Source organism: Dermochelys coriacea, chromosome 1 (genome assembly GCF_009764565.3).
Source record: "Dermochelys coriacea isolate rDerCor1 chromosome 1, rDerCor1.pri.v4, whole genome shotgun sequence".
Lineage (NCBI taxonomy): Eukaryota > Metazoa > Chordata > Testudines > Dermochelyidae > Dermochelys > Dermochelys coriacea.
The window spans coordinates 174,846,895-174,872,359 of record NC_050068.2 but is presented as its reverse complement, the minus strand read 5'-3'; the positions used below and the strand labels follow the sequence as shown (position 1 = coordinate 174,872,359).

The 25,465-nt window shown below is 42.2% G+C and overlaps 1 protein-coding gene and 1 long non-coding RNA gene across 5 annotated transcripts in view; one reads left to right on the top strand and one right to left on the bottom strand.

Annotated features, from left to right (window-relative positions):
- C1H21orf91 (chromosome 1 C21orf91 homolog) overlaps positions 1–16,005 on the bottom strand; it is a 26,438-nt gene extending 10,433 nt beyond the window's left edge. Inside the window, exons 1-2 of one of the 4 annotated variants that reach the window (XM_043509228.1) lie at positions 15,773–16,005; positions 14,886–15,016 (exon numbers count right to left, since the gene is read on the bottom strand). In XM_043509228.1, the coding sequence (XP_043365163.1) occupies positions 14,886–15,009 (124 nt within the window). In that variant the 5' untranslated portion in view covers positions 15,010–15,016; positions 15,773–16,005. The remainder of the gene's footprint in view (positions 1–14,885; positions 15,017–15,772) is intronic. The other 3 variants (XM_043509237.1, XM_043509232.1, XM_038384655.2) reach the window with 3 other exon arrangements.
- Positions 15,333–25,465, top strand: LOC119848626. The gene is made up of 3 exons (XR_005290295.2): positions 15,333–15,618; positions 23,292–23,442; positions 25,028–25,465. It is a non-coding gene; the product is annotated as an uncharacterized LOC119848626 (long non-coding RNA).

Genomic DNA, 25,465 nt, shown 5'->3' with positions numbered 1-25,465 from the left:
ACTGCTCAAATATCTAAGTGACAGACTTATGTCCATGACATCCAGAAATCCTCACAGGAGGGCTACCATGAGAACAGTCAAACATCTGCTGCAAATAGGGACAGAATCCTTCACTCAGAAAAAGCGAGGGAATATGCTATTTTCTTTCCCAAAAGACATGGAGAGAGTGTGCGTGTGTGTGTGGTGGGAGGGGGTGTGGAGAAGAGACCATGCTGTACCTGATCAAATTAATCCAGAATACAAAAGTCAAGATAGAGGCCTTAAAAATCTAGATTGGCAGCTGCCATCTCCAAGGGCTCTGGAAGCTATCTCCACCATACATTCAGAAAGGAAATATTTTCATATTCCAAGCTGATCTGTGCACTGCAGTTTCCTTTCTTTCTGGTACAGCTCCAAGGATTTCCCTACCTTTCAGGTTATTCTCTGCTCTAATGCTTGTTTGTTTTTTTAAACCAAAATAAATAAATAAATAAATAAAATAAACAGATTAATTTTAAAAAATTGGTGGTCCTGATTGCTGCACTGAAGCACATACTAAATGTGAGGTCCCCAGCTCTTCAGGGGCAACACCCTTAAGCTACTGGAAAGTGGGAGGTTACTTGGAATCCACCAGGATGTTGCCCAAAAATCCTTTGCGGGGGCCACATCTTCCATATCAGTTTCTCACTAGGAGGCTACTAAAACTTGAGATCCTCAATCTCCTCTGGCTATCGAAAGAAGGTGCAATGAGGAGGATGTCCTCTACTATAGTGTTTTCCTCAGCCTTCTGTCTTGATTTCACTTTGCTGCACTTTGGGAAAAGTATGACCAGCAGAAGAAACTTAGAGTTGTCTGAAGTCTTAGGAAGGCAGTTGCACTGATTTATGATGGGTTTACATTCAGACAGTTATAAGGGCTAGAAGTGTTGGGTGTTTTTAAACAACCTTTAAATTGTGCAGAAGCTCCTGTTCCTTAGTCAGAAGTTATGATACATGGTTTTCTCCATTCACTAGGGGAAGAACTATATCCACCAATGAGTAGGTTTTTCAAACCCAGAAAGCACGCAACTGCTGGTCATGTTTCTGCATAATGTAACTATTAAACAGCTAAGTTTTAAAAAATGAAATGAGTGGGAGTTCATGAAGAAATGCTGATGCCTCAATTAAGGAGACACTACATGTTGCAATTAGAAGCAGCACTCGGAGTTTATAAAGGAAGTATATTAAAACGTTGACAGATCCACTAAGAACTCTAGATTGTTAAATAAGGCCACATTCTGCCCTTGAATATATGGCCATTATCCCCACCAACTTCAGTGGGAGTTCCATGCATGTAACTACTAGCACAATGTGTAAGAGGGTCAAAAGGTGCATAATTCTCAACCTCAGTTTTACAAGTAGAAAGTTATGCATCTGACTCAGTGAATGCCTGGAACACTGTAAAAAACAAAAACACTGAGACAAGGGGATGCTCAGTTTATTTTTGATTCAACTGATACAAGGAAGGATTTTTAAATACATCTCTGTCAATATTTTAACTGGCATTTTCTCTTTTTTGTAAGGAATGGAAGGTCTGCAAAATAGTGACAAACAATATGCACTGAGCAAAGTTTGAATTTTACTAAGATGCTATAACATTTTTTCAATGTTGGAGAGTTAATTACAACTTGCAACAAGCACTTTGAAGATGTGATTTAGTACAATGCATATTCACTGCCCCATTTCTTATCTTAAGTTTCCAACCAAAAATGTATACTAAAAAAAAATGTAATACAAGAGCTGCATCTTACTTAAACACAACCCTGGGCAAAGTAGTTAATTTTATACATGCTCTGAGGTGACGTTTTAAAATCCTAATCAGTAACTCATCTATAGACTTGAGAGCCCAATAGTGTCAAATTCAGTTGTGAAATGAAGTTTCTGAGGGTATGTCTACACTACAAGCACTACAGCAAAGGAAGGGTTCTTTTCCATCACTATAGTAAATCCACCCCCTTGAGAGTGGTAGCTAGGTCGATGGAAGAATTCTTTGATCGACCTAGCTGTGTCTATTGTGGGAGTTGGGATCAGCCTAACTACTAAATCATATATGGGAAATACATTCATAAATAGGGTCCTACCAAATTCAAGGCCATGAAAAATGCATCACAAACCATGAAATCTGGTCTTTTGTGGGCTTTTCCCATATACCACCAATTAGCTACCTTTGGCACCTGGCCCGTCAGGGAAATCCAATGGAGGGCCGGGACGGTTTGTTTACCTGCAGCGTCCGCAGGCTCGGCGAATTTCAGCTCCTAATGGCCGCGGTTTGCCGTGCCAGCCAACAGGGGCTGCGGGAAGCGACGTGGGCCGAGGGATGTGCTGGCCACCGCTTCCCAGAGCCCACATTGGCCTGGCAAGGTGAACCACAGCCAGTGGGAGCTGCAATTAGCTGAACCTGCAGACGCTGCAAGTAAACAAACCGTCCCGGCCCGCCAGCGGATTTCCCTGAGGGGCCGTGTGCCAAAGGTTGCCAATCCCTGCCATATACTTGACAGATTTCATGGGGGAGGCCACCATTTCTCAAACTGGGTGTCCTGACCCAAATGGAGGTTGCTGGGGGATTGCAAGGTTATTTTAGGAGGATTGCAGTATTGCCAACCTTACTTCTGTGCTACCTTCAGAGCTGGGCGGCTGGAAAACAGCAGCTGTTGGCTGGGCGCCCAGCTCTGAAGGAAGTACCCCGTCAGTAGCAGCACAGAAGTAAGGGTGGCAATATCATACCATGCCGTACTTATTTCTGCGCTGCTGCTGGCAGTGGCTCTGCCTTCATAGTTGGGCTCCCAGCCAACAGCCGCAGCTCTGTGGCCACCCAGCTCTGGAGGCAGCACCGCCGCCAGCAGCAGCACAGAAGGGTAGCAGTACTGCAACCCCGCTACAATAATCTTGCAACCCTCCAACAACTCCTTTTTCTGTCAGGAGGACCCCCATAATTACAACACCATGAAATTTCAGATTTAAGGAGCTGAAATCATGAAATTTATGATTTTTAAAATCCTATGACCGTGAAATTGACCAAAATGGACTGTGAATTTGGTAGGGCCCTATTCATAAAGTAGTTTAGGCATAGTCACTATGCCTAATTTTCAGGGGTCTGGGATTCACAAATCCTGATTTTGGCAACTATGCTACATATACAATGAAGGGGGATAGATAGGCGTCTTAGAATGGGATTCATAAAAGTCAGCACACTAGGTGGTTCCCCACTTAAATTACCCAATGGGAAATCCCAAGCTAAGTGTGTGCACCAAGTCCTTGGCCTATCTCAGAGATAGATACCTACGTCCAGGCTGCAGGGAGGTGCCTCTATCTGCTTTAAATTCTCAGCTGCAAACCCTGCTTTAGCATTAAGTTGTTGTTGTTGTAAGAAGCTGGGGCAAAGGAGGATGACTTCCCTCATACCCTAACCTAACCAATCTGGTAAGACTTATTTGCCTGGAACGTGAGAGACCTCTGGTTCAAAACCCTTCTCTGCCTGGGGGAGAGAAGGGATTTGAACAGGGTTTTGCCACCTCTCAGGTCAGTGCCCTTGTTACTGGTCTATGGGATAGTCTGAAGTGGGGCTCCTTCAGTCTCCCCTGCTGAAGCTGTTTCACTGTAGATATACAATTAAAAAAAAAATCACTGGAGCAAGGGAACTGGTTCCTGGGTCTCCCTCTTTCCAAGTGAGTGCTCAAGCCACTAGGCTACAGAGTCTCTCATGCTTGCTTCCCCCCGGCCAAAAGTATTTACCCTCTGGAATAGCTTCAATATTGGGCCAGAGAGTGCACATAAGCATGAGAACGACCCTAGTCCCATCATTTTATGTAGTCAATTGAGTCAGGCTCCTGCAACAACCTTCCAGGCCAATAACTTTACTATTCCAACAAATACAGTTTTATGCATTATTTATTTTCTTGCTCTGGACTTAAAATAACTATCACACTGACCAAACGTATCTATTCTGTGTCAGAGTATGATATTAGAAGTTGAGAGCTTCAGACACAATTGTTATATAAGCAGAAATTAAACAGAAGAGAAGAACTCAAGGCCATGTTCTGCACTATGCCAGTTGTGCAATCACATAATTTTAAACCATATGATCATTTATTTCTGTAATAAATTACAGAACTGGTTTGTTTTTTGCAAGCACAATGTTGTCTATGAAAAAGCCAAAGAGGGCCAAAATTTAAATTTCTTATGTCAGTTAAAATTTTTTTTTTTAAATTTGGAATTTGAAGTAGTCTTTATACAACAAAACAGCAAAAAAGGGTGCACAAATCATTTGTAGGTCACCTTTAAGCTAGCATGAATGCTTTGCATTCCAAGATTTCACACATCCACACTACCAATCTTACGACACGATTTTGGTGCAATAGTTTCTAACTACCTTTTTTAATGAGTTAAGTGATAAGTAGGTGCTTTCCTCCACAGCAGCTCTGTCTAAGGTCTAGAACTGATGTTCTTTGGCATTTTGGACTGAAAACTCAGAACTTACAATTGCCAGCCCAAAACAGGCTAACAGACACACATCCAGAATCAGACCTACAGAAAAAAGTACTCTCCATGCAATAAATATTGTAGCCAAAACATTGCCCAACTGCTTTATATGGCAGCTGGAAGGCCACTCTTGGAAACACACGCACCACACAGATTCTTAAGATTTATTTTTTTTTCCTTTTATTGGTATTTCATCAAAAACTTTTTGTAAACTGAAGAATGCCATGGACCAAGCAGCTTAGTCAGTTTTATCAAGAAAACAGGTATTCAGTCCAGGTAACAATGAAATTAGTTCTTCCTCTGCCCTATGGAAAGGGACAAATAAGCAAGCAAAGCAAGGCTCATCAAGGTTATGGTAAATTACAGCATAAGTTTATCTTACAATGATACAATATTCACTAGCCAACTTGGAACCAAAGCTTCCATGGCTAACCTTGTCCCAGGGTTTCTTTATTGGACCGTTTAAAATATTGGTCCTTGTGCCTCAAAATTCCCACATGGTAGCCTGCTGCACCTGTGCCCCCAGCATGATTTGGCTAATTTGGATAGTCTAGTCTTTAGTAGCCAGGTATCCATCAATAGTTGCTTTTACAGGTATATGTATATGCTTTGCCCTTTCCCCAGTTTTCTGGGAAGGAAGGAAATAGGCATGCTGCAGCAATTAACACAAAGAATACTAGTAATCAAACACCATGCTGTTGCACAAGTATAATTCATTACGGTGTACATTTAAAAAACAGCCAAAAATGGATGAGAACTTAAACCAAGGCAATAACAGATCACAAGCCCCTGTGATGATTGAACTTGGTGATATTCTAAACAAAAAAGAGCTCTCAGCCATGTTTGCAGGTGTTTTGATCACTTCACCTGGGGGGTGGGGAATAGTCATCCAAAATTCAAAGTACACAAGATTAAATCCACTCAACAGGTGCAAATGCTGAACACACAACAGGGTGCTCTTGAACACCAAGACTATTTCACATGCCTACATGACCAACTTTCAGTGATCAGCAGCCTGTTTTGCTTAACTTCTGTTGCATTTTACTTTGTTAGGTAGCTGTTAAAGCACTTTAGTCTTTCCACCCTATCAATTTAAATTAATGTAACAGAATAAGCTACTCCCATTACCTTCAGATCCCAGCAAGCGTCTAATGGGACTTCTCAGTTCTAATTGCTTTTACAACTGTGAACATCAATTAATTTTATCAGTAGCTGGAAAGGAAGGAACTTTTTAGTCATAAAATGCACTTTTCAGATACATGAATGCTATAAAGCTCACTAATCCGGTTAATGAAGGTTTGTATTGCAATATTACTTAATTAAAATGTTTACTATAAGGCTACTAAGTTTGGCACTCATCTCCACTGAAACATTAAATGTACAGGTGTTAATTAAAAATGATAATCCAGTTAAAATCAATTTAAAGATGTCCATACACTTAAAGTGCATTACTTTCTGTATGAAAGCACCTTGTTAGTTAAAATTTAATACTCCTGGGGGAATTCTGCACCACTGTGTGTGTGCAGAATTAGTGTTCCCTACAGATTTCTTTGCTTCCCTGCAGAAAAATGACTTTCTGACATGGAAGCAAAGGGAAGCTGCAAGAGCAGTCACGCACCACTCCCTAGAAGTGCAGGTACATCATTTCGGGTTCCTCCCCTGCTTCCTGCCCCCATCACTCTTCAGCTGGGGGGGGGGGGGAGGAGAGGGAGCATCACTATGTGGGGAGCTGCTCCCTCATCTGCCCAACCCCTGTGCATCTGGGCTTCTCATACCCAGACACCCGCGACAAGCCTTACCCCGTACACCCAGAACCCATCCTAGCCCTCCATACCTGAACCCCTCCCCACTGAACTCAACCCCTGCATCTGGAGTCCCCCTGCCTCCAGACCCCCACCCCTGCATCCAGACCACCCCCCACTGAGCTCCCTGCACTCAAACCCCCCCACACTGATAATCCCCACTGCACATGCACCAGCCTCAGCCCCCACATCCAGACCCCCAACAAGCTGTACCCAGACTTCCAACACACACCATTCCCCCAGCACCCAGACTCCCCCACTGAGCCCCCTACACCCAGACCCCTCTGCTGAGCCTTAAACACCTTCACCTGGAACTCCCTGCAGAGTCCCACTGCTCTTGCACCTGGAACCCCCCACAATGAGCCTCTGTGCATTCAGATTCCCTGCTACTCAGACCCCCCACTGAGCTGCCTGCATCCAGACTGTCCCACATAGAACCTTCTCACCCCACACTGATTCCCTTCACACTTGGATCCGGCCTGCCCCACATATGGTGCGCCTGGCACACAGGGGCAGGCCCCCAGGGTGTTTTTGGGGCAGGTCCAGGCCTTGTGCTATGTTGGGGTAGGATGCAGCCTCACTGCTGAGTCTGTGTCCCAGGGGTGAGTGGTGGGGAGGCTGCAGGGTGATCTCACACCATCGTGCAGCCAGTGGCCTGTGCTCTCCACTGCCATGCTGGAGCCTCTGCATTTATTTATTGACAAAAAACTTGCAGAATTTTAAAATATTGTGTGCGGAATTTTTTTTTGGTGCAGAATACCCTTAGGAATATTAAACTGATACAGTTTGGTGTGTAGACCAGGCCTAAGATTTAAAGAGCAGCAGAAGTTTAGGGCAGGTGGTCGGGGTGCAGGAGGGGTGCGGAATGCAGCAGGGGGCACAGGGCAGGGGGGTTCAGCTGCAGGAGGGGCTCAGGGGTGGCTCCGGCCCGGCACAGACCAGGGGCAGGGCCCCAGGGGTCTGTGTGATGCCCTGGCCACTCCTCCAGGAACCTCCCCGTAGTCAATGGGAACTTTGGGGGAGGTACCTGGAGGAGCAGCCAGGGCAACACACAGACCCCGGGCCTCCAAACTAGGTCCCGGCCGCTTCCTGGAGCGGTGCGTGCCGGGCTGGAGCCGCTTTAGGTAAATGCTGGGGGGGCTGCGGGGAGCTGACGGGCCACAGAAAATAACCCTGCGGACCGTATGTTTGAGACCTCTGGTTTAGTTTCAGCGGAATAGAGTCCACATTGAAGACTACCATCATAATTAGTCTTTGCAGACAGGACAAAAAAAAAAAAAAAAATGAATAGCAACTGAACTACTTTAACCCCTACATGGAGTCTTCTGTAGGAGGAGAAAAAACTGGCAAGAATGGATGAAGGAAACTTTCACTACACATATCCTGTCGTTACATAACAAATTTCAGTCTGACAGTCAGATTTTATATTTTATCATGTAATATAGTATAGCTTTTATTTAAGACATTTTAGATGTTTAATAATAGACTTGTCAAATGTATTCAATAATTCTGCATTAACAAGTTTTTAAGTTAGTATGTCTTGGAACAGTTATTTTCCCTTCTGCCAAAAGACATTAAGTGATAGGAGCCTGCAAGCAAGGTAGTCCATTGTAAGAAGTAAAAGCTTTTTTGAATTACACCAGAACTAGCACACTTAGAGCTATTTTTGTATTGCATGTCTTAAAAAAGAGAGACATTCAACTTTTGGAGGAAAAATACTGGAAGAGACCTTTACTGCCAAGTCTGAGCTCTTAATAAGCGCATGCAGATATCTTAAGCTTCTGATATTAGAAGGTTCCCACAAGCATCCGTCAGAGAGGCAAAGCAGAGCTCAGTAGTAGAGTCGAATCTCCAAACTAGCTTACAGAGGATGTGTCTGTCTGGATGGGAAGCAACTCAGATCATGCAAGGTTTCTGCTAAAATTAAAGATCCAGGCTAGCTAATGGGTAATACTGAAAACAGTTTAGTTAGTCTCCCTTCCTATGCCACAACCAACATGAAATTACAAGGGGGGTGGGGCAGGGGGAGAAAGTCTGTAGAACCGAGATACGTCATGAGATTTCCTGGCTTACTTAAGCAATCTAACCCTTATAAATTAGAAACAGGAAATGCATTTTAAGCAATAAATCTTTTCATGTTTCCTGTAGTTGTGAAAAAGCAACTAAATTATGTGTGTGTGGTTGATCTGTTGTTTTTTTCTTCTTTTTAAAGCCATAGAAGAGTTGACATTCAGGATATACATGAACAAAATTGACCTTTTAAAGTTTTTGTGGACATTGTTCAGCATAACTAACACGTTACATGGTCTAAAGAGTTATCAGAGGTCTATTTTGAACTAATTGTTAAGGGACACAATCAGTTACTTTAGGCACAATTCAGAATTGGCAAAAAACATTTTTTAAATTAAAAATTATTTGTATTTAGGTAAATACACCTTCTTTCCCCCAAAGAAGAGTTTTGGATACAAAGATTCCCTTACAGTGCAGATTAATATATAATAACTATAAAGTGAATCTGACTACACAAACTGAGCAAAGTGTAAGGCAGGTGAACAAATGATGTAAGATTATATTAAAATTGAAGTTTACTAATACTTTAGCACAAGTATAGAAAAATTTTAAGATGCGATTTAATCCAAGTTTTTCTTTAAATAATGATTGTTTATAACCCTCCTTCCTCCAAAGAAATTATAATCGGTAGTTATCAGGAAACAGGGAGAATCAAAGCTGCAACTGTAATAATTTGCATATGTTATGTGTCTATTCCTGCGTCTTCTGGCTCAACCGTGCCAAGAACTCAAAGCAGGTGAACTTCAGGATCCCTACTGGGATCACTAGGTGGATCCCTACTGATTTAGACTGCAAGCTTTTCAGGAGAGTGACCATGGATGAAATCCTGGTTCCACTGAAGTCAATGGCAAAACTCCCCTGGCCTTCATATGCATTTATACAGCACCTAGTCAATGGTATGAGCCTGATTTGGTCCTTATGGTAATAACTCAATACAAATATTGACCAACAGTATAGACACAGCACGTGTTTATATTTCACACAAAGGCTAAAATCTCTACTGGTTCAAAGGAATTCTTTTAAATGGAGCAAAAATGCCATTTAATATGATTGGGGAGGGGTATAGAGGGTAACTTGTCCGCTCACTCACAAAAGGTTCTGAATGAGACATTTGAATTTTGAGGATAGATATCCTTATGATTACGTACTGCCGTCTGAGCTAATGTCCAAACATGCCAATAAACATTTAACTCCTAAAAACCGCCTCAGAAAAGCAGAAGTTGAAACATACTGAAACCCTAACATCAATCCAGGAAACCACCTAATGACAGACTGGAACATTCCCAACCAAAGAGCTAGCTGAAAAACTACATTTTTAATTCTACTTAAGTAAGGCCCAAAGGATGTAGTCATTATCCATACAAATGAACTTCTACAGTTGTTTGGAATCTCACTGAAGTTAGAGGGGCTCTGCATGGGTATAATATTCCATCCCTACTAACTAACTGAAAGATTATGGTTTATGGTTAATGAAAAAGTCAGCCTAACTAACTGTACTTTCTACAATATTTAATCTACATACGTTTGAAGTTCTACAATCTTTCTGGTTTTCTTATTGTTTTAAATGTCAGGCCAAAGAAGTTTAGTTTTGCTTAAGATGTGTGAAATTGGTACAGGCAGTTTTAGGAAAAAAATGCTGTCAAATACTCCCCAGGGAAGACGACAGAACTCTGACCTTTAAGGAGAACAAGTCAAGAGAGAAAGCTTGGGTCCTTTGTGAAATATGAGGGAAATGAAAACTCATTTCCAGAAAATGTTGAAGGGAAGCTGACACAGGCTACTGCGGTCACTGGAAATGCTTATTACCTTGGAAAGATACTAAGCACAGTTACATGTATTGAAAGTTTGTTTTAAAATACAAATGGCTTCTTTATTTTACTGAGAGGGAAGAGTCTGTTTATAGGCAAACTGCTTATCTAAATATAAATTCAGATATTAAGTTAAACCAAACATCATATACAATAGTTAGAACAAATATCTCTTTCCTAGCTATCAGTTTCATTTCTGAAGAACTGCAAAAGTGCTTGCTTACTTCCCATCGGAACAGCTAGCACTCACAAATAGAAAAAACATCCAATAAACTAAGCATTTGCAAGTTGAACAGTCTGCGTGCCTGACGCCATACAGTTCAAATAAAAAGCAGCAACTATAAATTTTAAATAGTCATGACATTTCTGACATACTGCATCTCATAATTTATAACTATTCAGTGCAAGAAAATTAGCAATTACAAATGATTGCTGATTTCTTGCGCAAGAAGTGACTGATGACAGAATGATAGAAATGTAAAGCTAGTAAGAAAATTCCTGATGCATTTTGCTTTATAAAAGTGTGTGGATTACCCAATGTGGTTCCCTCCCACGTCTTGAATAACTGAAGACCACTACTACTTGTCTACATGCCAAATAGTAAACTGTTCTGCAAGTCAATGGTCTATGAAGTGGTAGTGAAAGTAACTTAATATCACTTCAAGGTAGAAAAGATCTAGTGATCAGGGCACTGGGCTGGGACTCAGGATACCAGGATTCATTTTCTGGCTCAGCCACAGACTTTCAGTGAGACTTCAGAAAAATCACTTATTTTACTTTGTGCCTTGGTTCAGTTTCCCCTCTGTAAAAGTGTACAATACTTCCCAAATTCATTGGGGCATACTGAGGGCAAAAGGCAGTATTTATGAAGTCCTCAGATTCTATGGTGATAAGGGCATCAACACTTAAGTATTTCTAGATTGATAAGTATATGAACCTAAACACATCACATTTACCTTAAACAAAAAATAGTTTTATGTAACTATTTCTTTACGCTTGTAAAACAAATCTTAAAAATAAAGCCTATTTAACAAAGACTTGTGCAGTAATATTACTACCTCTAATATTATTCAAAATTACCAGAAATAAATGCATTTTGTTGCAATCATATTAAATCTGAGCTTTTTATAAAGCTATATTTATCCTCTACTGTCTCAGATTCAAGCTCACCTGCTCAAAACAAAGCATGGAGAGACAAATACATACAGTAATCTCACAATAAAAGCAGAAATATTTTTATATCAAGGCTCCTATCAGCAAGAAGCAAGTGTCTGAATGTCAAAATCATTTATGTTCACAAATCATGCACAGCTGTTACACTGCAACAAGAGCATTTAACTGCAAATAAAAGTATAATATTTGGTGGATTACGGCACCAGGTTTTCTTTAATCCTAAAAAGTGTAGGTGGTGGCATTAAAATATAACCAGAAAGAGAAATCTGTAAGTCTATCAGTTATTTTAAAAACTATGAAAAAAAAATCCAAGTTTTAAAGTACACTGACAATATCCCTTAATTCAAAGCAACTGTCCAGTTTCATTATCAAAAGATGAAGCTATAGTAGGAAGCCCTTTCTACATAAAAAAGGAAGGCAGATGGTGCAGTACTACTGAAGTATTAAACACTAGTGCTTGCTAGATTAAGATGTGTACTACCTTTTTAATTAAATGAGTGACAAATTTTAAGGCTGTTTTATTTTAATTTTTACCAAAATGAGTTGAGAGTCAGCACATGAAAGTGACACAGACTGACCAATATATTTTCTGGCTTCTGTGAGACACGAGTACAACTACCATTCTTTAGTATTATGTACGCATTAAGTGAGCTGTAGCTCACGAAAGCTTATGCTCAAATAAATTTGTTAGTCTCTAAGGTGCCACAAGTCCTCCTTTTCTTTTTGCGGATACAGACTAACACGGCTGCTACTCTGAAACCTGTCATTAAAACTTCAGTTAGAACTGGAAACAGAGCATATTTTTATAATTCTAGACAGCACGCATTCACACCAGTTTCACTCTTCTGGCATTTAATAAAGCTTGAGGAACAGCAAAGGCATTGGAGACCCTGATCTCAACTTCAACAGTGCTCCTTGACTCTCCCAAAAAAACCCTCTAAGGCCTTTGCAAGCTTGGTCAAAAACTCAATGGCATTTCTTTGTAACATGGTAACTTCTGAATGCAGCATCTGACCAATTCCAATATTTTAGGGAATATTCTATGCAGACTGGAACCAGACTGATTTGGGATAAACTGCAAGACCAATGGGGAACACATGAAGCTGCTGCCAGGTCTTAAGCAAATCTTCAATCACCACTGCAACCGTCTATAGATTTTTTAAAAAACCTGGTTGATAGCATCCATCAATCTCATCTTTGCTCAGCATCCCAATAGTTTAACACACCGGTTCCCAAACTTGTTCCACCGCTTGTGCGGGGAAAGTCCCTGACGGGCCGGGCTGGTTTGTTTACCTGCCGCGTCGGCACGTTCGGCCGATCGCGGCTCCCAGTTGCCGCAGTTCGCTGCTCCAGGCCAATGGAAGCTGCTGGAAGCGGCGCGGGCTGAGGGACTTATCACCCAGAAAGAAATAAGAAGGGTAGGAGGGAGAGGAATGGGTGCGTATGGAGGCGTGTGCACACGGTCCTTCATGAGTGGAGAACAGGGACCCAGGTATGGGGCAGCAGAAAGTGCCCCTCACATGGGGGAAGTGGGAAAATGAAAGTTTATTACATAAAGCTCTTGCTATCTAGGGAGGAGGAAATGGAAGCAAGACACCTCCCATCTGGGGAGAATGGGGAACACATAGAATCTCTAATGGAGGGGCGGGGGGAGACTGGAGAGATGCAGGGAGTCTCTGAAATAGAGACCAGGAGTATGGCACACTGGGATTTTTGGCCTACACAAGCTATGAAGTTTGTGACCCTCCACCCCTGCTTCATGTTAAATGCAACCAATTAGTTCTTTCCTATATCAGGAAAGAAGATAAAGGACGAGATGCTACCAGTTAGAACAGCACGAAGGACACACTAACTTCATACATTCCATACCAATGAACTTGTTCCCTTTCAGTCGCCCATGACCAATGCAGACCAGATCTACACTAGGCTTCTGCTGGCATAGCTATATTGGTCAGCAGCGTGGACTGCTGTGATCCCTGACCAACATCGCTGTGCCAGCAAAAGCTCACGCTGTAGAAACAGCTTTACTGGAAAATCTGCACTTTTACAGGCATAGCATGTTTAACTCTTTGGGGGTTGCTTTATTATACTGGTACTAAGCACACCTTTGCCAGTACAGCTGCATCCAGACGAGGAGCACATCACCAGCATCGTATACTGGTATTCTTATACTAGTAAAGCACTCCTAATGTAGGCATGGCCTGGGATCACCCCTGCTAAAGTACTTCTTGGATGGGTAGATCTATCCATTATATAATCAGACTGGATTACTTTTGTTTGCTGCCAGACTCAGATGTGTGATACTACAAAGCATTTATGGTGTATCAAAATGGAAAAGTTCTAATTTGCAGCATTCACACACAGATGAATACAATAAAGTAAAACTTGACACTTTAAAACAAGGCTGTTCAGTCCACAAAAACATCCATATACGTGGACCCTTGAAGCTGCAGGCATTGTCCCTGCCCTCAATATGGTTGTTTAGATTATTCCTATAAAAACTGATGTTTTAACCTATCAGGAAACGTGTTGTGCTTATACTTTACAATCTGATAATTATACATTAGTTTATTTGTAAACTCTTGGGGGCACAGAGTGCCTTCTGAAGTAAGTTTCTGTACAGTGCCAAACACATAAGATGGAAGAAATACTATTGCAATGGTTTGGATACCTGTCAGCAATGAATTTGAAAAGGATAACATACATGGTGCTACCTACCAGAGGACAAGGAACTAGAAATAGATGAAGACCAAAGAGGTGTTGGACAGACACAGTAAATGACACAGAACAAAAAGGTTTAAAGATGAACAAAGCCACAACAAGATAGGAAGTGGTGGAAAGATTTAATTCAGCCCAATCACTGCTGCTGAGCTGATGGACAGGAATCAAAGAAAATCAAAGAACAAAAGACCGGTCTTAGCACAGGCAGCCACCTATCTCTGACTGGCAACTTCAGGCGCTACCACAGTACAAATTTACTTTTCCAAAATAAATAAAAAAACATCCATTACACAATTTCTCTTGGTATTTTGAAAAGCATTTCCTGTAATTAGATACTATTTATCACTACAAGTATACAACATTATTTGGAAAAGGTGACTGTCTACTTTTTTGTAAATTTTTGCTTATCCAAAAGCCCAGCCAAGCTGATTTTTATCGTACATAAAGAAATCTAACAAACATGAAAGAAAGGGTAATAATGGAAGTCATCTATTCAGGAAGAAGTTATTTAGAATAGCAAAACCACGTTAAATATTCAGGGTTTTGAAGACTTGAGGAAGAATATCCATAAAGTTATCACATTGTTACTTAGAAATAGTGTTAAAATTATGCATTACTTCAAATTTGTTGATAACTATTTATACACCAAGGGATACAGACAAGAGTGTCTCTCTCATTGGCTTCAAGCCACCAAGTCACTTCCCTTTTTTCAATTTTGTGTTAGACCCGTCTTTTTCTCTTTAACTCAATGCAAGGTATTCTGGGACATTTAGAATGAAGTACACCATTAAGCTAAAGTTATACTGATTTCTTACCTTCAATGTTTAGCTCAAAACAGACGTGGCAAAATGAGAGCGTTTCTTTTTCTGTTCCCAGTTTACACACGCTGCAAACATTATCATCATTCAAGTCAATGTTAACAAACTGCTCTTCATTCATAGTGCCCCTAGGAGAAAGGCAAGGCAAAAGGTGAGAATGTTATTTTATAACATTATACTATCCTTTTGTCCAAATGAGGAAGCAAGATGTATATTCTGCATTTCTTGACAAGGTAACAAAACCCAATATTCAGTCAATATGCATCCAGCTTTACTACAGAAACCGTGTGGTTCCTGAAAGCGCTTTGAGTTCTGGACACAGATGCACAAAAGAAAATAAAGGCTACAGTGTTACTCATTTACGCAGCGTTATTATTTTATTCATCAGAGCATAATTTCTGAAAGCAATACAAGCCATCACATGCCTCTCCCTTTTCACATCTTAACAAGAAGAAAACACGGGAAAGACTGCAGAGGCTTCTATATGCGCTCTCTTAACTCCACTGCATAAAATATTGTAACGAAACTAGAGACGTTTGCGTAACCCACGTCCTCCCTGGCCATTCTCCAGGCAGGCGCAGCAGCCGGGACAGAGACTTATCACCAGCCCCGCCGCTGACGCCCGCGCCCGGACCACGCGACGGAGCTTTCCCGCGGGCCCTGCGGGCCACGTGGCCGGGGCGCTCGGGGCAGCACCGGCGGGAACGAGGCGACCCCGCCACGCAGCCAGGTGAGCGGCACGGGCCGGAGCCGCCGGGGCCCGGGCTGGACTCGCGGCCGCGGCCGAGCAACGGGGCCAAACCCTCCGCCCACCCAGCGCGGCCGGGACGGACAGAGCCCGAGCCCGAGCCCGAGCCCGGCAGCCGCCGCAGCAGCGGCCCCGCCGCAGACCCCGAGTCCCGCAGCAGGCAGAGCCCCTCACCGCTGCGTCGCTCCCCGCGTCTCCCGGGCCGGCGGCTCCCCAGCCCCGCTTCCCTCTTGTTAGCGGCGGCGGCCAGGCGGGCTCCCCGAGGCCTCGCCCGCGCGCTTCCGGAAGAGACCATCGCTCTACGGAGAAAGGGGGAGGGGGGACGGTTCCGTGACCGTGGTCCCTGCCCTCGAGCCGGCTCCCGTCACGCCCGCCCCGGGTGGGGGTCCGCGGAGGCTCGGGGTAAGTGAGGGGACGGACAGCGCCTCCGGCCCGGCGCGCGCCGGTCAGGTAGAATGTGGAACAACCCTCCCCAGGTGCAGCAGTTGGACTCGCCCAGCGCATTGTGACGCTGCTTCCCGCACGCGGGAGAAAGGAGGAGGAGCGCAAACTGTCTGACTCTAGACTGTACCACAGTCAGTGTGGGTGCTATGACTGGCCCAGGGTAACCTTAACTCTGCCCCCTCCACCCCCACCCCGTGCACGCTGGTGACATGGCTCCCGTTTATAGGGCTGACGGCCTTTTGTTCCCAGAGTTGCCTGTGTCTTACGCATATCACATCTCCCTTCACTTTAGGGAACTAGCCCTTGTTGAAGTTGCAGGAAAAGGCATGCATTGTCTGTGAAGGGATGACTTCCACAGCCTTGTCAGTTTCCTATACGATGTGATACATATACATATACAGTTTCCTATATGATGCGAATACGGACTAACACGGCTGCTACTCTGAAACCTATACGATGTTTCTATGTCCCTGGTTTGGGGGTTTTGTCACATATTGTGTTGAAACACAGGTGGGCCCGGGTAGGTTGAGCACAGGCAAGACAAAGTAGGTGAGGTGTTATATTTTATTGGGCCAACTTCTATCAGTGAAAGAGACAACCTGGTTACAGCACCACTGCAAACATCCGTACATTGGGGTCATTCCTCTACAGTCTGGAATTACATGGTTACACCTTATTTCCAGGGGACTCAGTGTGTTCAGTGAACAGGTTGGATGGTGATTCAAATGGGGACAGAATCCATATAATTCATGTCTCAAGCAGGGCCTAATATCCCTCGTCCCCACATCCCTCGGCGCGCACCACTTCCCACAGCCCCCATTGGCCTGGAACTGCGAACCACAGCCAGTGGGAGCTGTGATTGGCTGAACCTGCGGACGCTGCAGGTAAACAAACCGGCCCAGCCTACCAGTGGATTTCCCTGATGGGCCACATGCCAAAGGTTGCCGATCCCTGCCCTATGTAATTACTGCAGTCTAAATTTGCATTTGGCTTATGGAAATCACTGCTCTTATTCCCATGATACACCAGTGTAATTGAGAACACGTTTTTGTCTCACATTGGTTAGGCCAGCGGCTCTCAACCTTTCCAGACTACTGTGCCCCTTTCAGGAGTCTGATTTTACTTGCATACCCGCAAGTTTCACCTCACTTAAAATCTACTTGCTTACAAAAACAGGCATAAAAATACCAAAGTGTCACAGCACACTATTACTGAAAAATTGCTTACTTTCTCATTTTTACATTATAATTATAAAATAATCAGAATATAAATATTGTATTTACATTATAGTGTATAGTATATAGAGCAGCATAAACAAGTCATTGTATGAAATTTTAGTTTGTACTGACTTCGCTAGTGCTTTTTATGTAACCTGTTGTAAAACTAGGGAACTATCTAGATGAGTTAATGTACCCCCTGGAAGAACTCTGTGTACCGCTGGTTGAGTAGATTGTGTAGTAAATACAGCAGTTGTATTTAGGGAATGAGGCAGGGATCAACTTGTTGAATAGTGAGAAGGAAAACAAATAGCGCTCAGCTGCCTTAACCATTTGCAAAATTGGTACCTCTGTACTTTATGCACGAGTTGTCCCATTGACTCCACTGAAGTCAACAGTACTATTCACTTAATTAGGCATGTGTTTAAGTGCTTTGGTGGATCAGGGCCAGTGTGCCCTGCCACTTGCTGAATGAAGCTTTCTGGAAGCAAAATTTGGTCCTTTACAGGGTTGTTATTTTCACAACAGCATCTCATGAAGTTAGGGAAGGAGGGGGGTTTCAACTAAAGAGGGGTAAAAAAATATGTTTATGTGGAACGTGAAGAAGTGAGGTAAAACGGTGAGACACAACAGTAGGGTTGAGAGGGAGTAGGAGGGTTAGATAAGGTAGGAAGGGGGGAGGAGGGTGACAGGGTTGAAAATGCCAAATATGGGTTGTGTGATCCAAACTGAAAGGAAAACCAGGTCTGCTCTGTGTTTGTACTTTACCTGAGTGAGTTAAACTGTTAGTAGTAGATTATATCTTTCAGAAGTTTCTGTAGTTCAAAAAAGCTATGTACGTCACAGTGTGTGTATGTCGGAGGAGGATTTTGTCTGCCCATGCTCATTACCAAGAAAGAGGCTTAATATTATAGGAAAATATTTGCTGCATGATACTTCCTCCTTAGAAACGCTTGTTTCTACAGTACTTAATATTATATTTATAATATTTTTTCATTGCATTTTTTGTGGGGAATCTGATTCCATGCTGTCACGAATAAAAATTACAAGGGACCTAAACCCGTATTACCACATTAGATTATAATAGTGAAAGATTTTTTTTAAATGTCATTTACTTTATTATCTGTATAATTGATAGTGTCACTGATACTGACACTGATAGTGTCACTAACACTTTCCACTATAAAGCTCTATTCAGTTTCTCCTAACTTTGCTAAATTTAACATGTTTTGAGATAAAATTTTCCTTGCAAGTTGCCTGCCACATGCTAATTTTTTTTTTTTTTCAAGTTTCAGTAAAAACATCTTAGCTGTTTGCAAGAATAAGATTAAGGAACAATTGCCTATGTTATATTCTTATAATGAGATGCTCTAGCAACTCCATGTTTTGGAGCAGACACTTGACATTTGGTAGAGAGTTAACACTGGTGTCAACGATGTGCTTTTTGCTGTTCCTGTGAACATCCACTCAAATTTGGCCATGTTATGAACTCTGAAAAATTGGTTCATAGCTGCTCAGTAGAGGTTTGTTAAAAGATTGCAGTATTATTCTTCAAAGATTCAATATATATTGAGCATGCACCACTATCCCTATGCTCGGGCCAGACTTCACATGCACTAATCCCACATAATGACAGGTTTCAGAGTAGCAGCCGTGTTAGTCTGTATTCGCAAAAAGAAAAGGAGTACTTGTGGCACCTTAGAGACTAACAAATTTATTAGGAGCATAAGCTTTCGTGAGCTACAGCTCACTTCATCGGATGCATTTGGTGGAAAAAACAGAGGGGAGATTTATATACACACACACAGAGAACATGAAACAATGGGTTTATCATACACACTGTAAGGAGAGTGATCACTTAAGATAAGCCATCACCAGCAGCAGGGGGGGGGGGAAAGGAGGAAAACCTTTCATGGTGACAAGCAAGGTAGGCTATTTCCAGCAGTTAACAAGAATATCTGAGGAACAGTGGGGGGTGGGGTGGGGTGGGGGGGGAGAAATAACATGGGGAAATAGTTTTACTTTGTGTAATGACTCATCCATTCCCAGTCTCACAAAAGCTTATGCTCTAATAAATTTGTTAGTTTCTAAGGTGCCACAAGTACTCCTTTTCTTTTTACTAATCCCACAGTGCCTGTGTAATCCACCCACCTTCTGGGTGTGGTGTTCTGTCTCATCTAGGGGCACTGAAACCACTTAGAGAGAGAAAAACTGAGTCCGCTCTACAGCCTTAACTAACAGCCAGTTGGCTTTTAGCTCATGCGGTAGAGGCTCAGAGGTCCCAGGTTTAATCCTGCCTGCTGACAACGGGGGCCTGTCGGTGTTATACATACTCCTGCCTAGGACTGTAGTAAAAGCAGGACTTTTCCTAGAATTGCTCTGCCTAGCTGGTAGGGGCTAGTGTGATGGCAGGCACTGGAACAGAGGAGGGAGACTGTCTCCTACGCTTTCAGTGCTCCTCTTGCTGACACACATATAGCATGGTGGTGGAAGAGGAATTGTCTGACTTCAATGGAAAGGGGATAGGAGCAGCGGGAGACATAAGTCTGAGGTGGTGAGTAGGGGAGCTGAAGATGAGGGAATAGCCTGGGGAGAAAGGGGCAGAAGGGTCTATGAGTACTAGCGCACACTCCCCTCAGAACCTGAAATAGGACCTAGGATTCCAGAGTCTCAGCATTGCATGGGCATAGTATTTTAACAACTGTGAAATCTATTGGCTTGTCCCCATAGAGGACAACAGTCTATTAGTGCAACTAGCTGCTCAGTTAGCTCAAGCAGTAGGTCTCTCTCTGCTATGGCTCTAAAGATCCAAACCGTGCTGATGAGCCATGCGGGGGTCAATATGGTTGTGCATGATGGATTTTTTTTTTCCAGTTTGCTTTATCAAAAAAAAAAAAAAAAGGAAATTACATAATGTATTAGAAAGGCAAGGGGGCTGAGATATCTTTTATTGATCCAACTTCTGTTAGTGAGAAAGACAAGCTTTCAAGTCACGCAGAGCTCTTTTTTGGGTATGGGAAAGGTTCTCAGGGAGTCACAGCTAAATGCAAGGGGAGCAGATTTTTTAACATAAGTAGTTAGCACATATTCTAAGGGACCATTCCAGGTAGAATGGCCCATTAACACCCCCGCCCCCCCCGCAGTTATAGGACAAAAAGAGGGGGTGAGTGGGTCATGTTCTCTGTATGTATATCTATCTCTTCCTACTGTATTTTCCACTGCATGCATCTGATGAAGTGGGCTTTAGTCCACAAAAGCTTATGCTCAAATAAATTTGTTAGTCTCTAAGGTGCCACAAGTACTCCTCGTTCTTTTTGCTGATACAGACTAACATGGCTACCACTCTGAAACCTGTCACCATAAATCCAGTGTCTCTATTCAGTTCATGATTTTTAGAGTCGAGCAGAGTTATGAATTTAAGCTCCAAGGTTCATCTTTTGAAAGTGTTGTGCAGGTTTCCTTTGAGAATGAGGACTGATAGGTTAGACATAGACCGCTAAGTTCTGTAATGAACTGGAGCGACATTAAAAGGAAGTAATTAGTGGCTAACTTCAATGCCATTGTCCTTATGATAGTGTCATCATCTTGCTATTAAATACAAAATTTTAGGAGCAGAGAGCGTGGTTTTTTGTTTGTTTTTCACTTTAGGATTTCATCTGAATTTCAACATCCAGCAGATTTTTTTAAAAAATAATGTGTGTGGTAGCCTGGAAACAGATTCTCCTGAAGTAAAAAGTGAATCCATAAGCTTGTATATCCATCCAGTGGGTCACAGAAGTGAGGTAGCTAAGCCAATTTGCAATTACTCCTTTGAGTCATATAGGATCTGGGTGGAGCAGCAACTACTCCATTGTGTCACAGTAGCGAGGGGGTGGCAACCAACAAGCTGCAGGTATTACAGTGGATTAGAGACATGATGAAACAAAGTGGAGTTATGGCTACTCCAGCAGCTGCGGATGTGAGGCAGAAGAGTGGAATGATTCTACTTCCTTCCAAGTTCTCATAAAACATTGTTCCAATAACCTAATTAAGAAAATTACCTGAGCAGTCTCAATATTTACCAGTTTACCCCATTCTTTGTTTTCCAGGATACACTTTGAAAATTCCTGACTCCTGTGAATAAGGTTCCAGTTTTTAATAATAACGATAAAAAGAGTCTTACCTCTTAAGCAGTGCATTTTTCATCCATACCCTTTACAAAGCCACTGCCTCTTCAAATGAATTGGACTTGTTGTCTAAAACTGCTGCCTTGAGTTTCTCACTTCCAGCTCCATCTTTGACTCCCAACAATCTATTTTCCACTCTGTCCAAACTAAAGAAACTGCTCTCACTAAAGTCTGATGACCTTCTCCTGGTCAAATTCCAGGGCTTCTATTCTATCCTTTTCCTCATTGATCTTTCAGTAGCTTTTGATGCAATAAGCCACTCTGTTTCTTAAAACCGTGCCCTCATACCATACTGTTTTTTGTGGCTGTACCTCCTGATTTACCTCTGACCTCTTACCTACTTCTGCTTCAATATCTGGTTTAGTGGGTCCTCTCCCTCCTCACTCCCTTTTTCATTGTGCACCCTTTCAAAACTCTCCTTAGCCCCTCACTCACTCTGTGTCCTATCTCTAGATACTCTTATCCACAAACTTGTTATTGACTATTATCTTTATGCCAATGACTCCCAATTCTATCTCTCTACTGCTGATTTATCTCTCTGCATCCAATCCAGCACTTCAGCTTGTCTTTCTGACATCTCCTAGTCGCCCACTTAAATTTAGTATGACCAGAATTGAGCTGTTCTTGCCCCCAGTAGCCTTCCCTCACCCCATTTTCACTATCACTATGGATACCACATCATCCTCCCAGTCACTCAGGCCTGTGATCTGGGTATCATCTTCACCTTGGTTCTCTCTCTAGATCAGCACATTCAGGCAGTATCAAGATGCTGTTGCTTCTTTGTACATAACATTTCAAAGATCCAGCCCTTATTTCATGTCTCAATTAATGTAAACTCTTCCCTTTAACTATGATTACTGCAATTTGTTGGATCATATTAAAGAAGTTCTGTATTAAAATCACAAATGAGTTTGATTCCCCATAGTTTAAATTCCAGGGTATTACTAATTAAGAGGTCTCTTGGTTTTTGGTACTGTTTCTCTCCTCTCTGTGTGAAACTTGCAAGCTGCTAATTGTGTTAGTACATTCTAAGACAGAGTCTGTTCTCAAAGCAATTCTTTGTAACAACAACTACTTACACAGAGAGAGACTCAAAGCAATACTCTAACAACACAGACAGCACCCAGAGACTCCCCGCCCTTTTGTTGTATTCATCTCGCTTTGTTAACAATTGTGATTAAAATAGAGATAGAGGATATATGTGAATGGATGCTTGGTATGGATAATAACTGAATGATCAGGGAGGTGCCAGTCTAAGAATCCAGTGTCCATCGGCTGAAGAAGGCGTCAAGTGGAAATAACCAGAGGACCCCCAGAGGGCAGACTGGAATCCACCTAACAGCCTCAAGAATGGGAGAACAAAGAACAAGATAACATCTGGCAGCACGAAGCCGTCAGGAATGTGCCATCTGCTGATTGATTCAGCAACGGCATGATGAAGCAATTCCCATAGACTGGCATAGGAAGAAATTCCTATAAAAATGGACTCTAGAAAGTGAGAACTTTGGGGTCTGATTCTGCAAACCAACTTCCAGGAGCATCAGATGAGCATCTGACAAGGCCCTGCTCCCTCCTCATGTCCAGGCCACCTGGCCAGTGGCTTAGCATGAGCACCTCTAAGGCTGGTAACTATGATAACAACCTTGCAGAACCTGTGTGTGTGTGTGTGTGTGTGTACACACGAATGTGTGAATAAATATGAAATTGAATGGAATGTTATAGCTATAACTAACTGCTTACTATGATTCTTTCTGTATTCACAATAAATGTGGCATTTTGCCTTTTCCTCTTTAATAAGATCCTGCTGGTTTTTATTTTATTGGTATAGCAAATTCTCCTGAAGATCATTCAAAATGCTGCTGATAGGATCATCTTCCTAGATTGTCATTCTGACTATGTCATCCCCCTTCATCTTTGTGGCTTACCCCCTAGTGACGACTTCTTCTCCAGTGCACAAGCTTGTTGTCTTCTTCTTTAAGGTACTTCATTATTTGGCTCTACCCTATCAGTTTTACTGTCTTCGCAAACCATCAACTCCTACTTTCTCTTTGCCAATAATGTTGGTCTTTACTCCTTTAACAACTTCTCCCACAATCACCTTTGTGCTTTTTACCAGTCTGCTCCTTCCACGTGGGAAAAACCGTAAAGCCATTTTTTGTCCTCTTTAAATTCCTCCCATAGTCTTATTTCTGCCATGCTGCCTACAGAACACTGTCAGATGATGACTGGGCAATAGTGACCTGAGACTATTGCTTTGTATAACTTGCTAATTTTACTCATACTTTGACCTCCCAACATGCCCATTTGTCCATTTCATCTACCTGTTGTGAATTATTGTAAACCTCATTGTAAACTCTAGTCTTTTTATCACTTGTGTATACAGTACTTAACACAATGGAGCCCTGATCTCTGATTGGGAGCCCCTAAGTGCTATTGTAATACAAATAAATTATAACAGCTACAACAACATGGTAGAGCTAAATTAAAAGATGCACAACCTTTCAGTTTCATAATGCTATAAATGGAGTGCCCTTTCAGAGATCCAAAAGAGCTATGTGAACCAAAGGCAAATCCTCTCCCTTCAGCTGAAAATGGAAAACTAGATGGATGTCCATTTTAACGAGCAAGGAGGGTTTAATGACATACCAGTGTTTTTCCACGATAAACATCTGAAAGACGTTTTTTCTTTTATGTGCAGAATTCCCCTGAAAACCACATACAAGTCTGAAAGAGCATTCAGACAGATGTGTCATTGCTGAAGTATCTTACTGCTAGGCTCTTAGCAAATGCTCTGCACTTACCTAGACAACTGATAACACAAGCTCCACCAACAGAATATAAAGTAGACTGTGTCTGTTTTTATAATACTGCTTCGTGTGACAGGCTTCAAAGCTTCAATGTAGTCCTGATGTTAGTGTGTTCCTGGCTCCTTATATGCTCTTGTGCACATTGACATAGTATCAGCAGGGGCTCATCTGTTCCATTGTAATTATTTCATCTTTTCCTAAAGAAAAAACAAAGATGTAAACAATCCAAAAAATCTTAACACTTACTAAAAATGCTTTAATTTGTTTATCCTGTAGAAAGAGAGAACCACATCCTTCACATGTCCTTATTTAAACTAGTGCTACTCTAGACCCTTGATATCACACCAACAGTTAAGTTATTCTGATCCTCCACTGTGTCTTGTATTGAAAGGAAGGAGCTCATTGTGGGGCTAGTACTGGCATCACTGTACATATGCATGAGTCAAAGTGCACATATAGAGCACTGTGACGCTAGTTCTGACTGCTAGCATCATGGCTTATTGTTTATATATGCAGCCCTCCTGTAGCACCAGGAGTCAGCGCTTGTGCCGTATCACAGTGTGACAGACTGACAATATCCTGGACAAACCTTCTGGAATTAAGATAAACTTTATTCTATTAAATTAAACCTGATTGAATTAGGGTTAATACCTTTGGCAGTCCATTGTATTAAAAATGTCATTGTGTGTGTTATTGTGGAATTATATGTACCTTCTCTAGGAGGAGAGTGATGCTAATGTACTTCCTCTTTTACCAGCCCTTTGAAGCAATCCCCATGAAGAGGTGCACATATATTGATTCAAATTGGATTCTCCAGAGACCAACAGACAAAGAATGGACTTCTGAATAAATAGCTGGGTTTTAAACTGGCTCAGGGCCTTCTTCCTGATCCAGCAAATTGACAGGACTTCTGATCACCGGAGGGCCCCAATTCTTAGGGAAGGGTTGGAACATCTTGGCCTACTGAGACCCCATAAGAGTGTGTGCTTGTTCTGGGCTGGAGCTGTGATGGACTTGTGAGCACAAAGGAAACCCTGGAGGTGGGGTATTGAAGGACTTCTCCTTCCAGAGTCCATTTTAGAGTTGGAATGGTGTCTGGTAAGCTTATTAGCATGCAGATAGGTTCTTTCATTGTTTTTAATAGGCTTTCTTTGTCGTGCTTTTACCTGAAGAATAAAATAGGCTTGCATGGAAA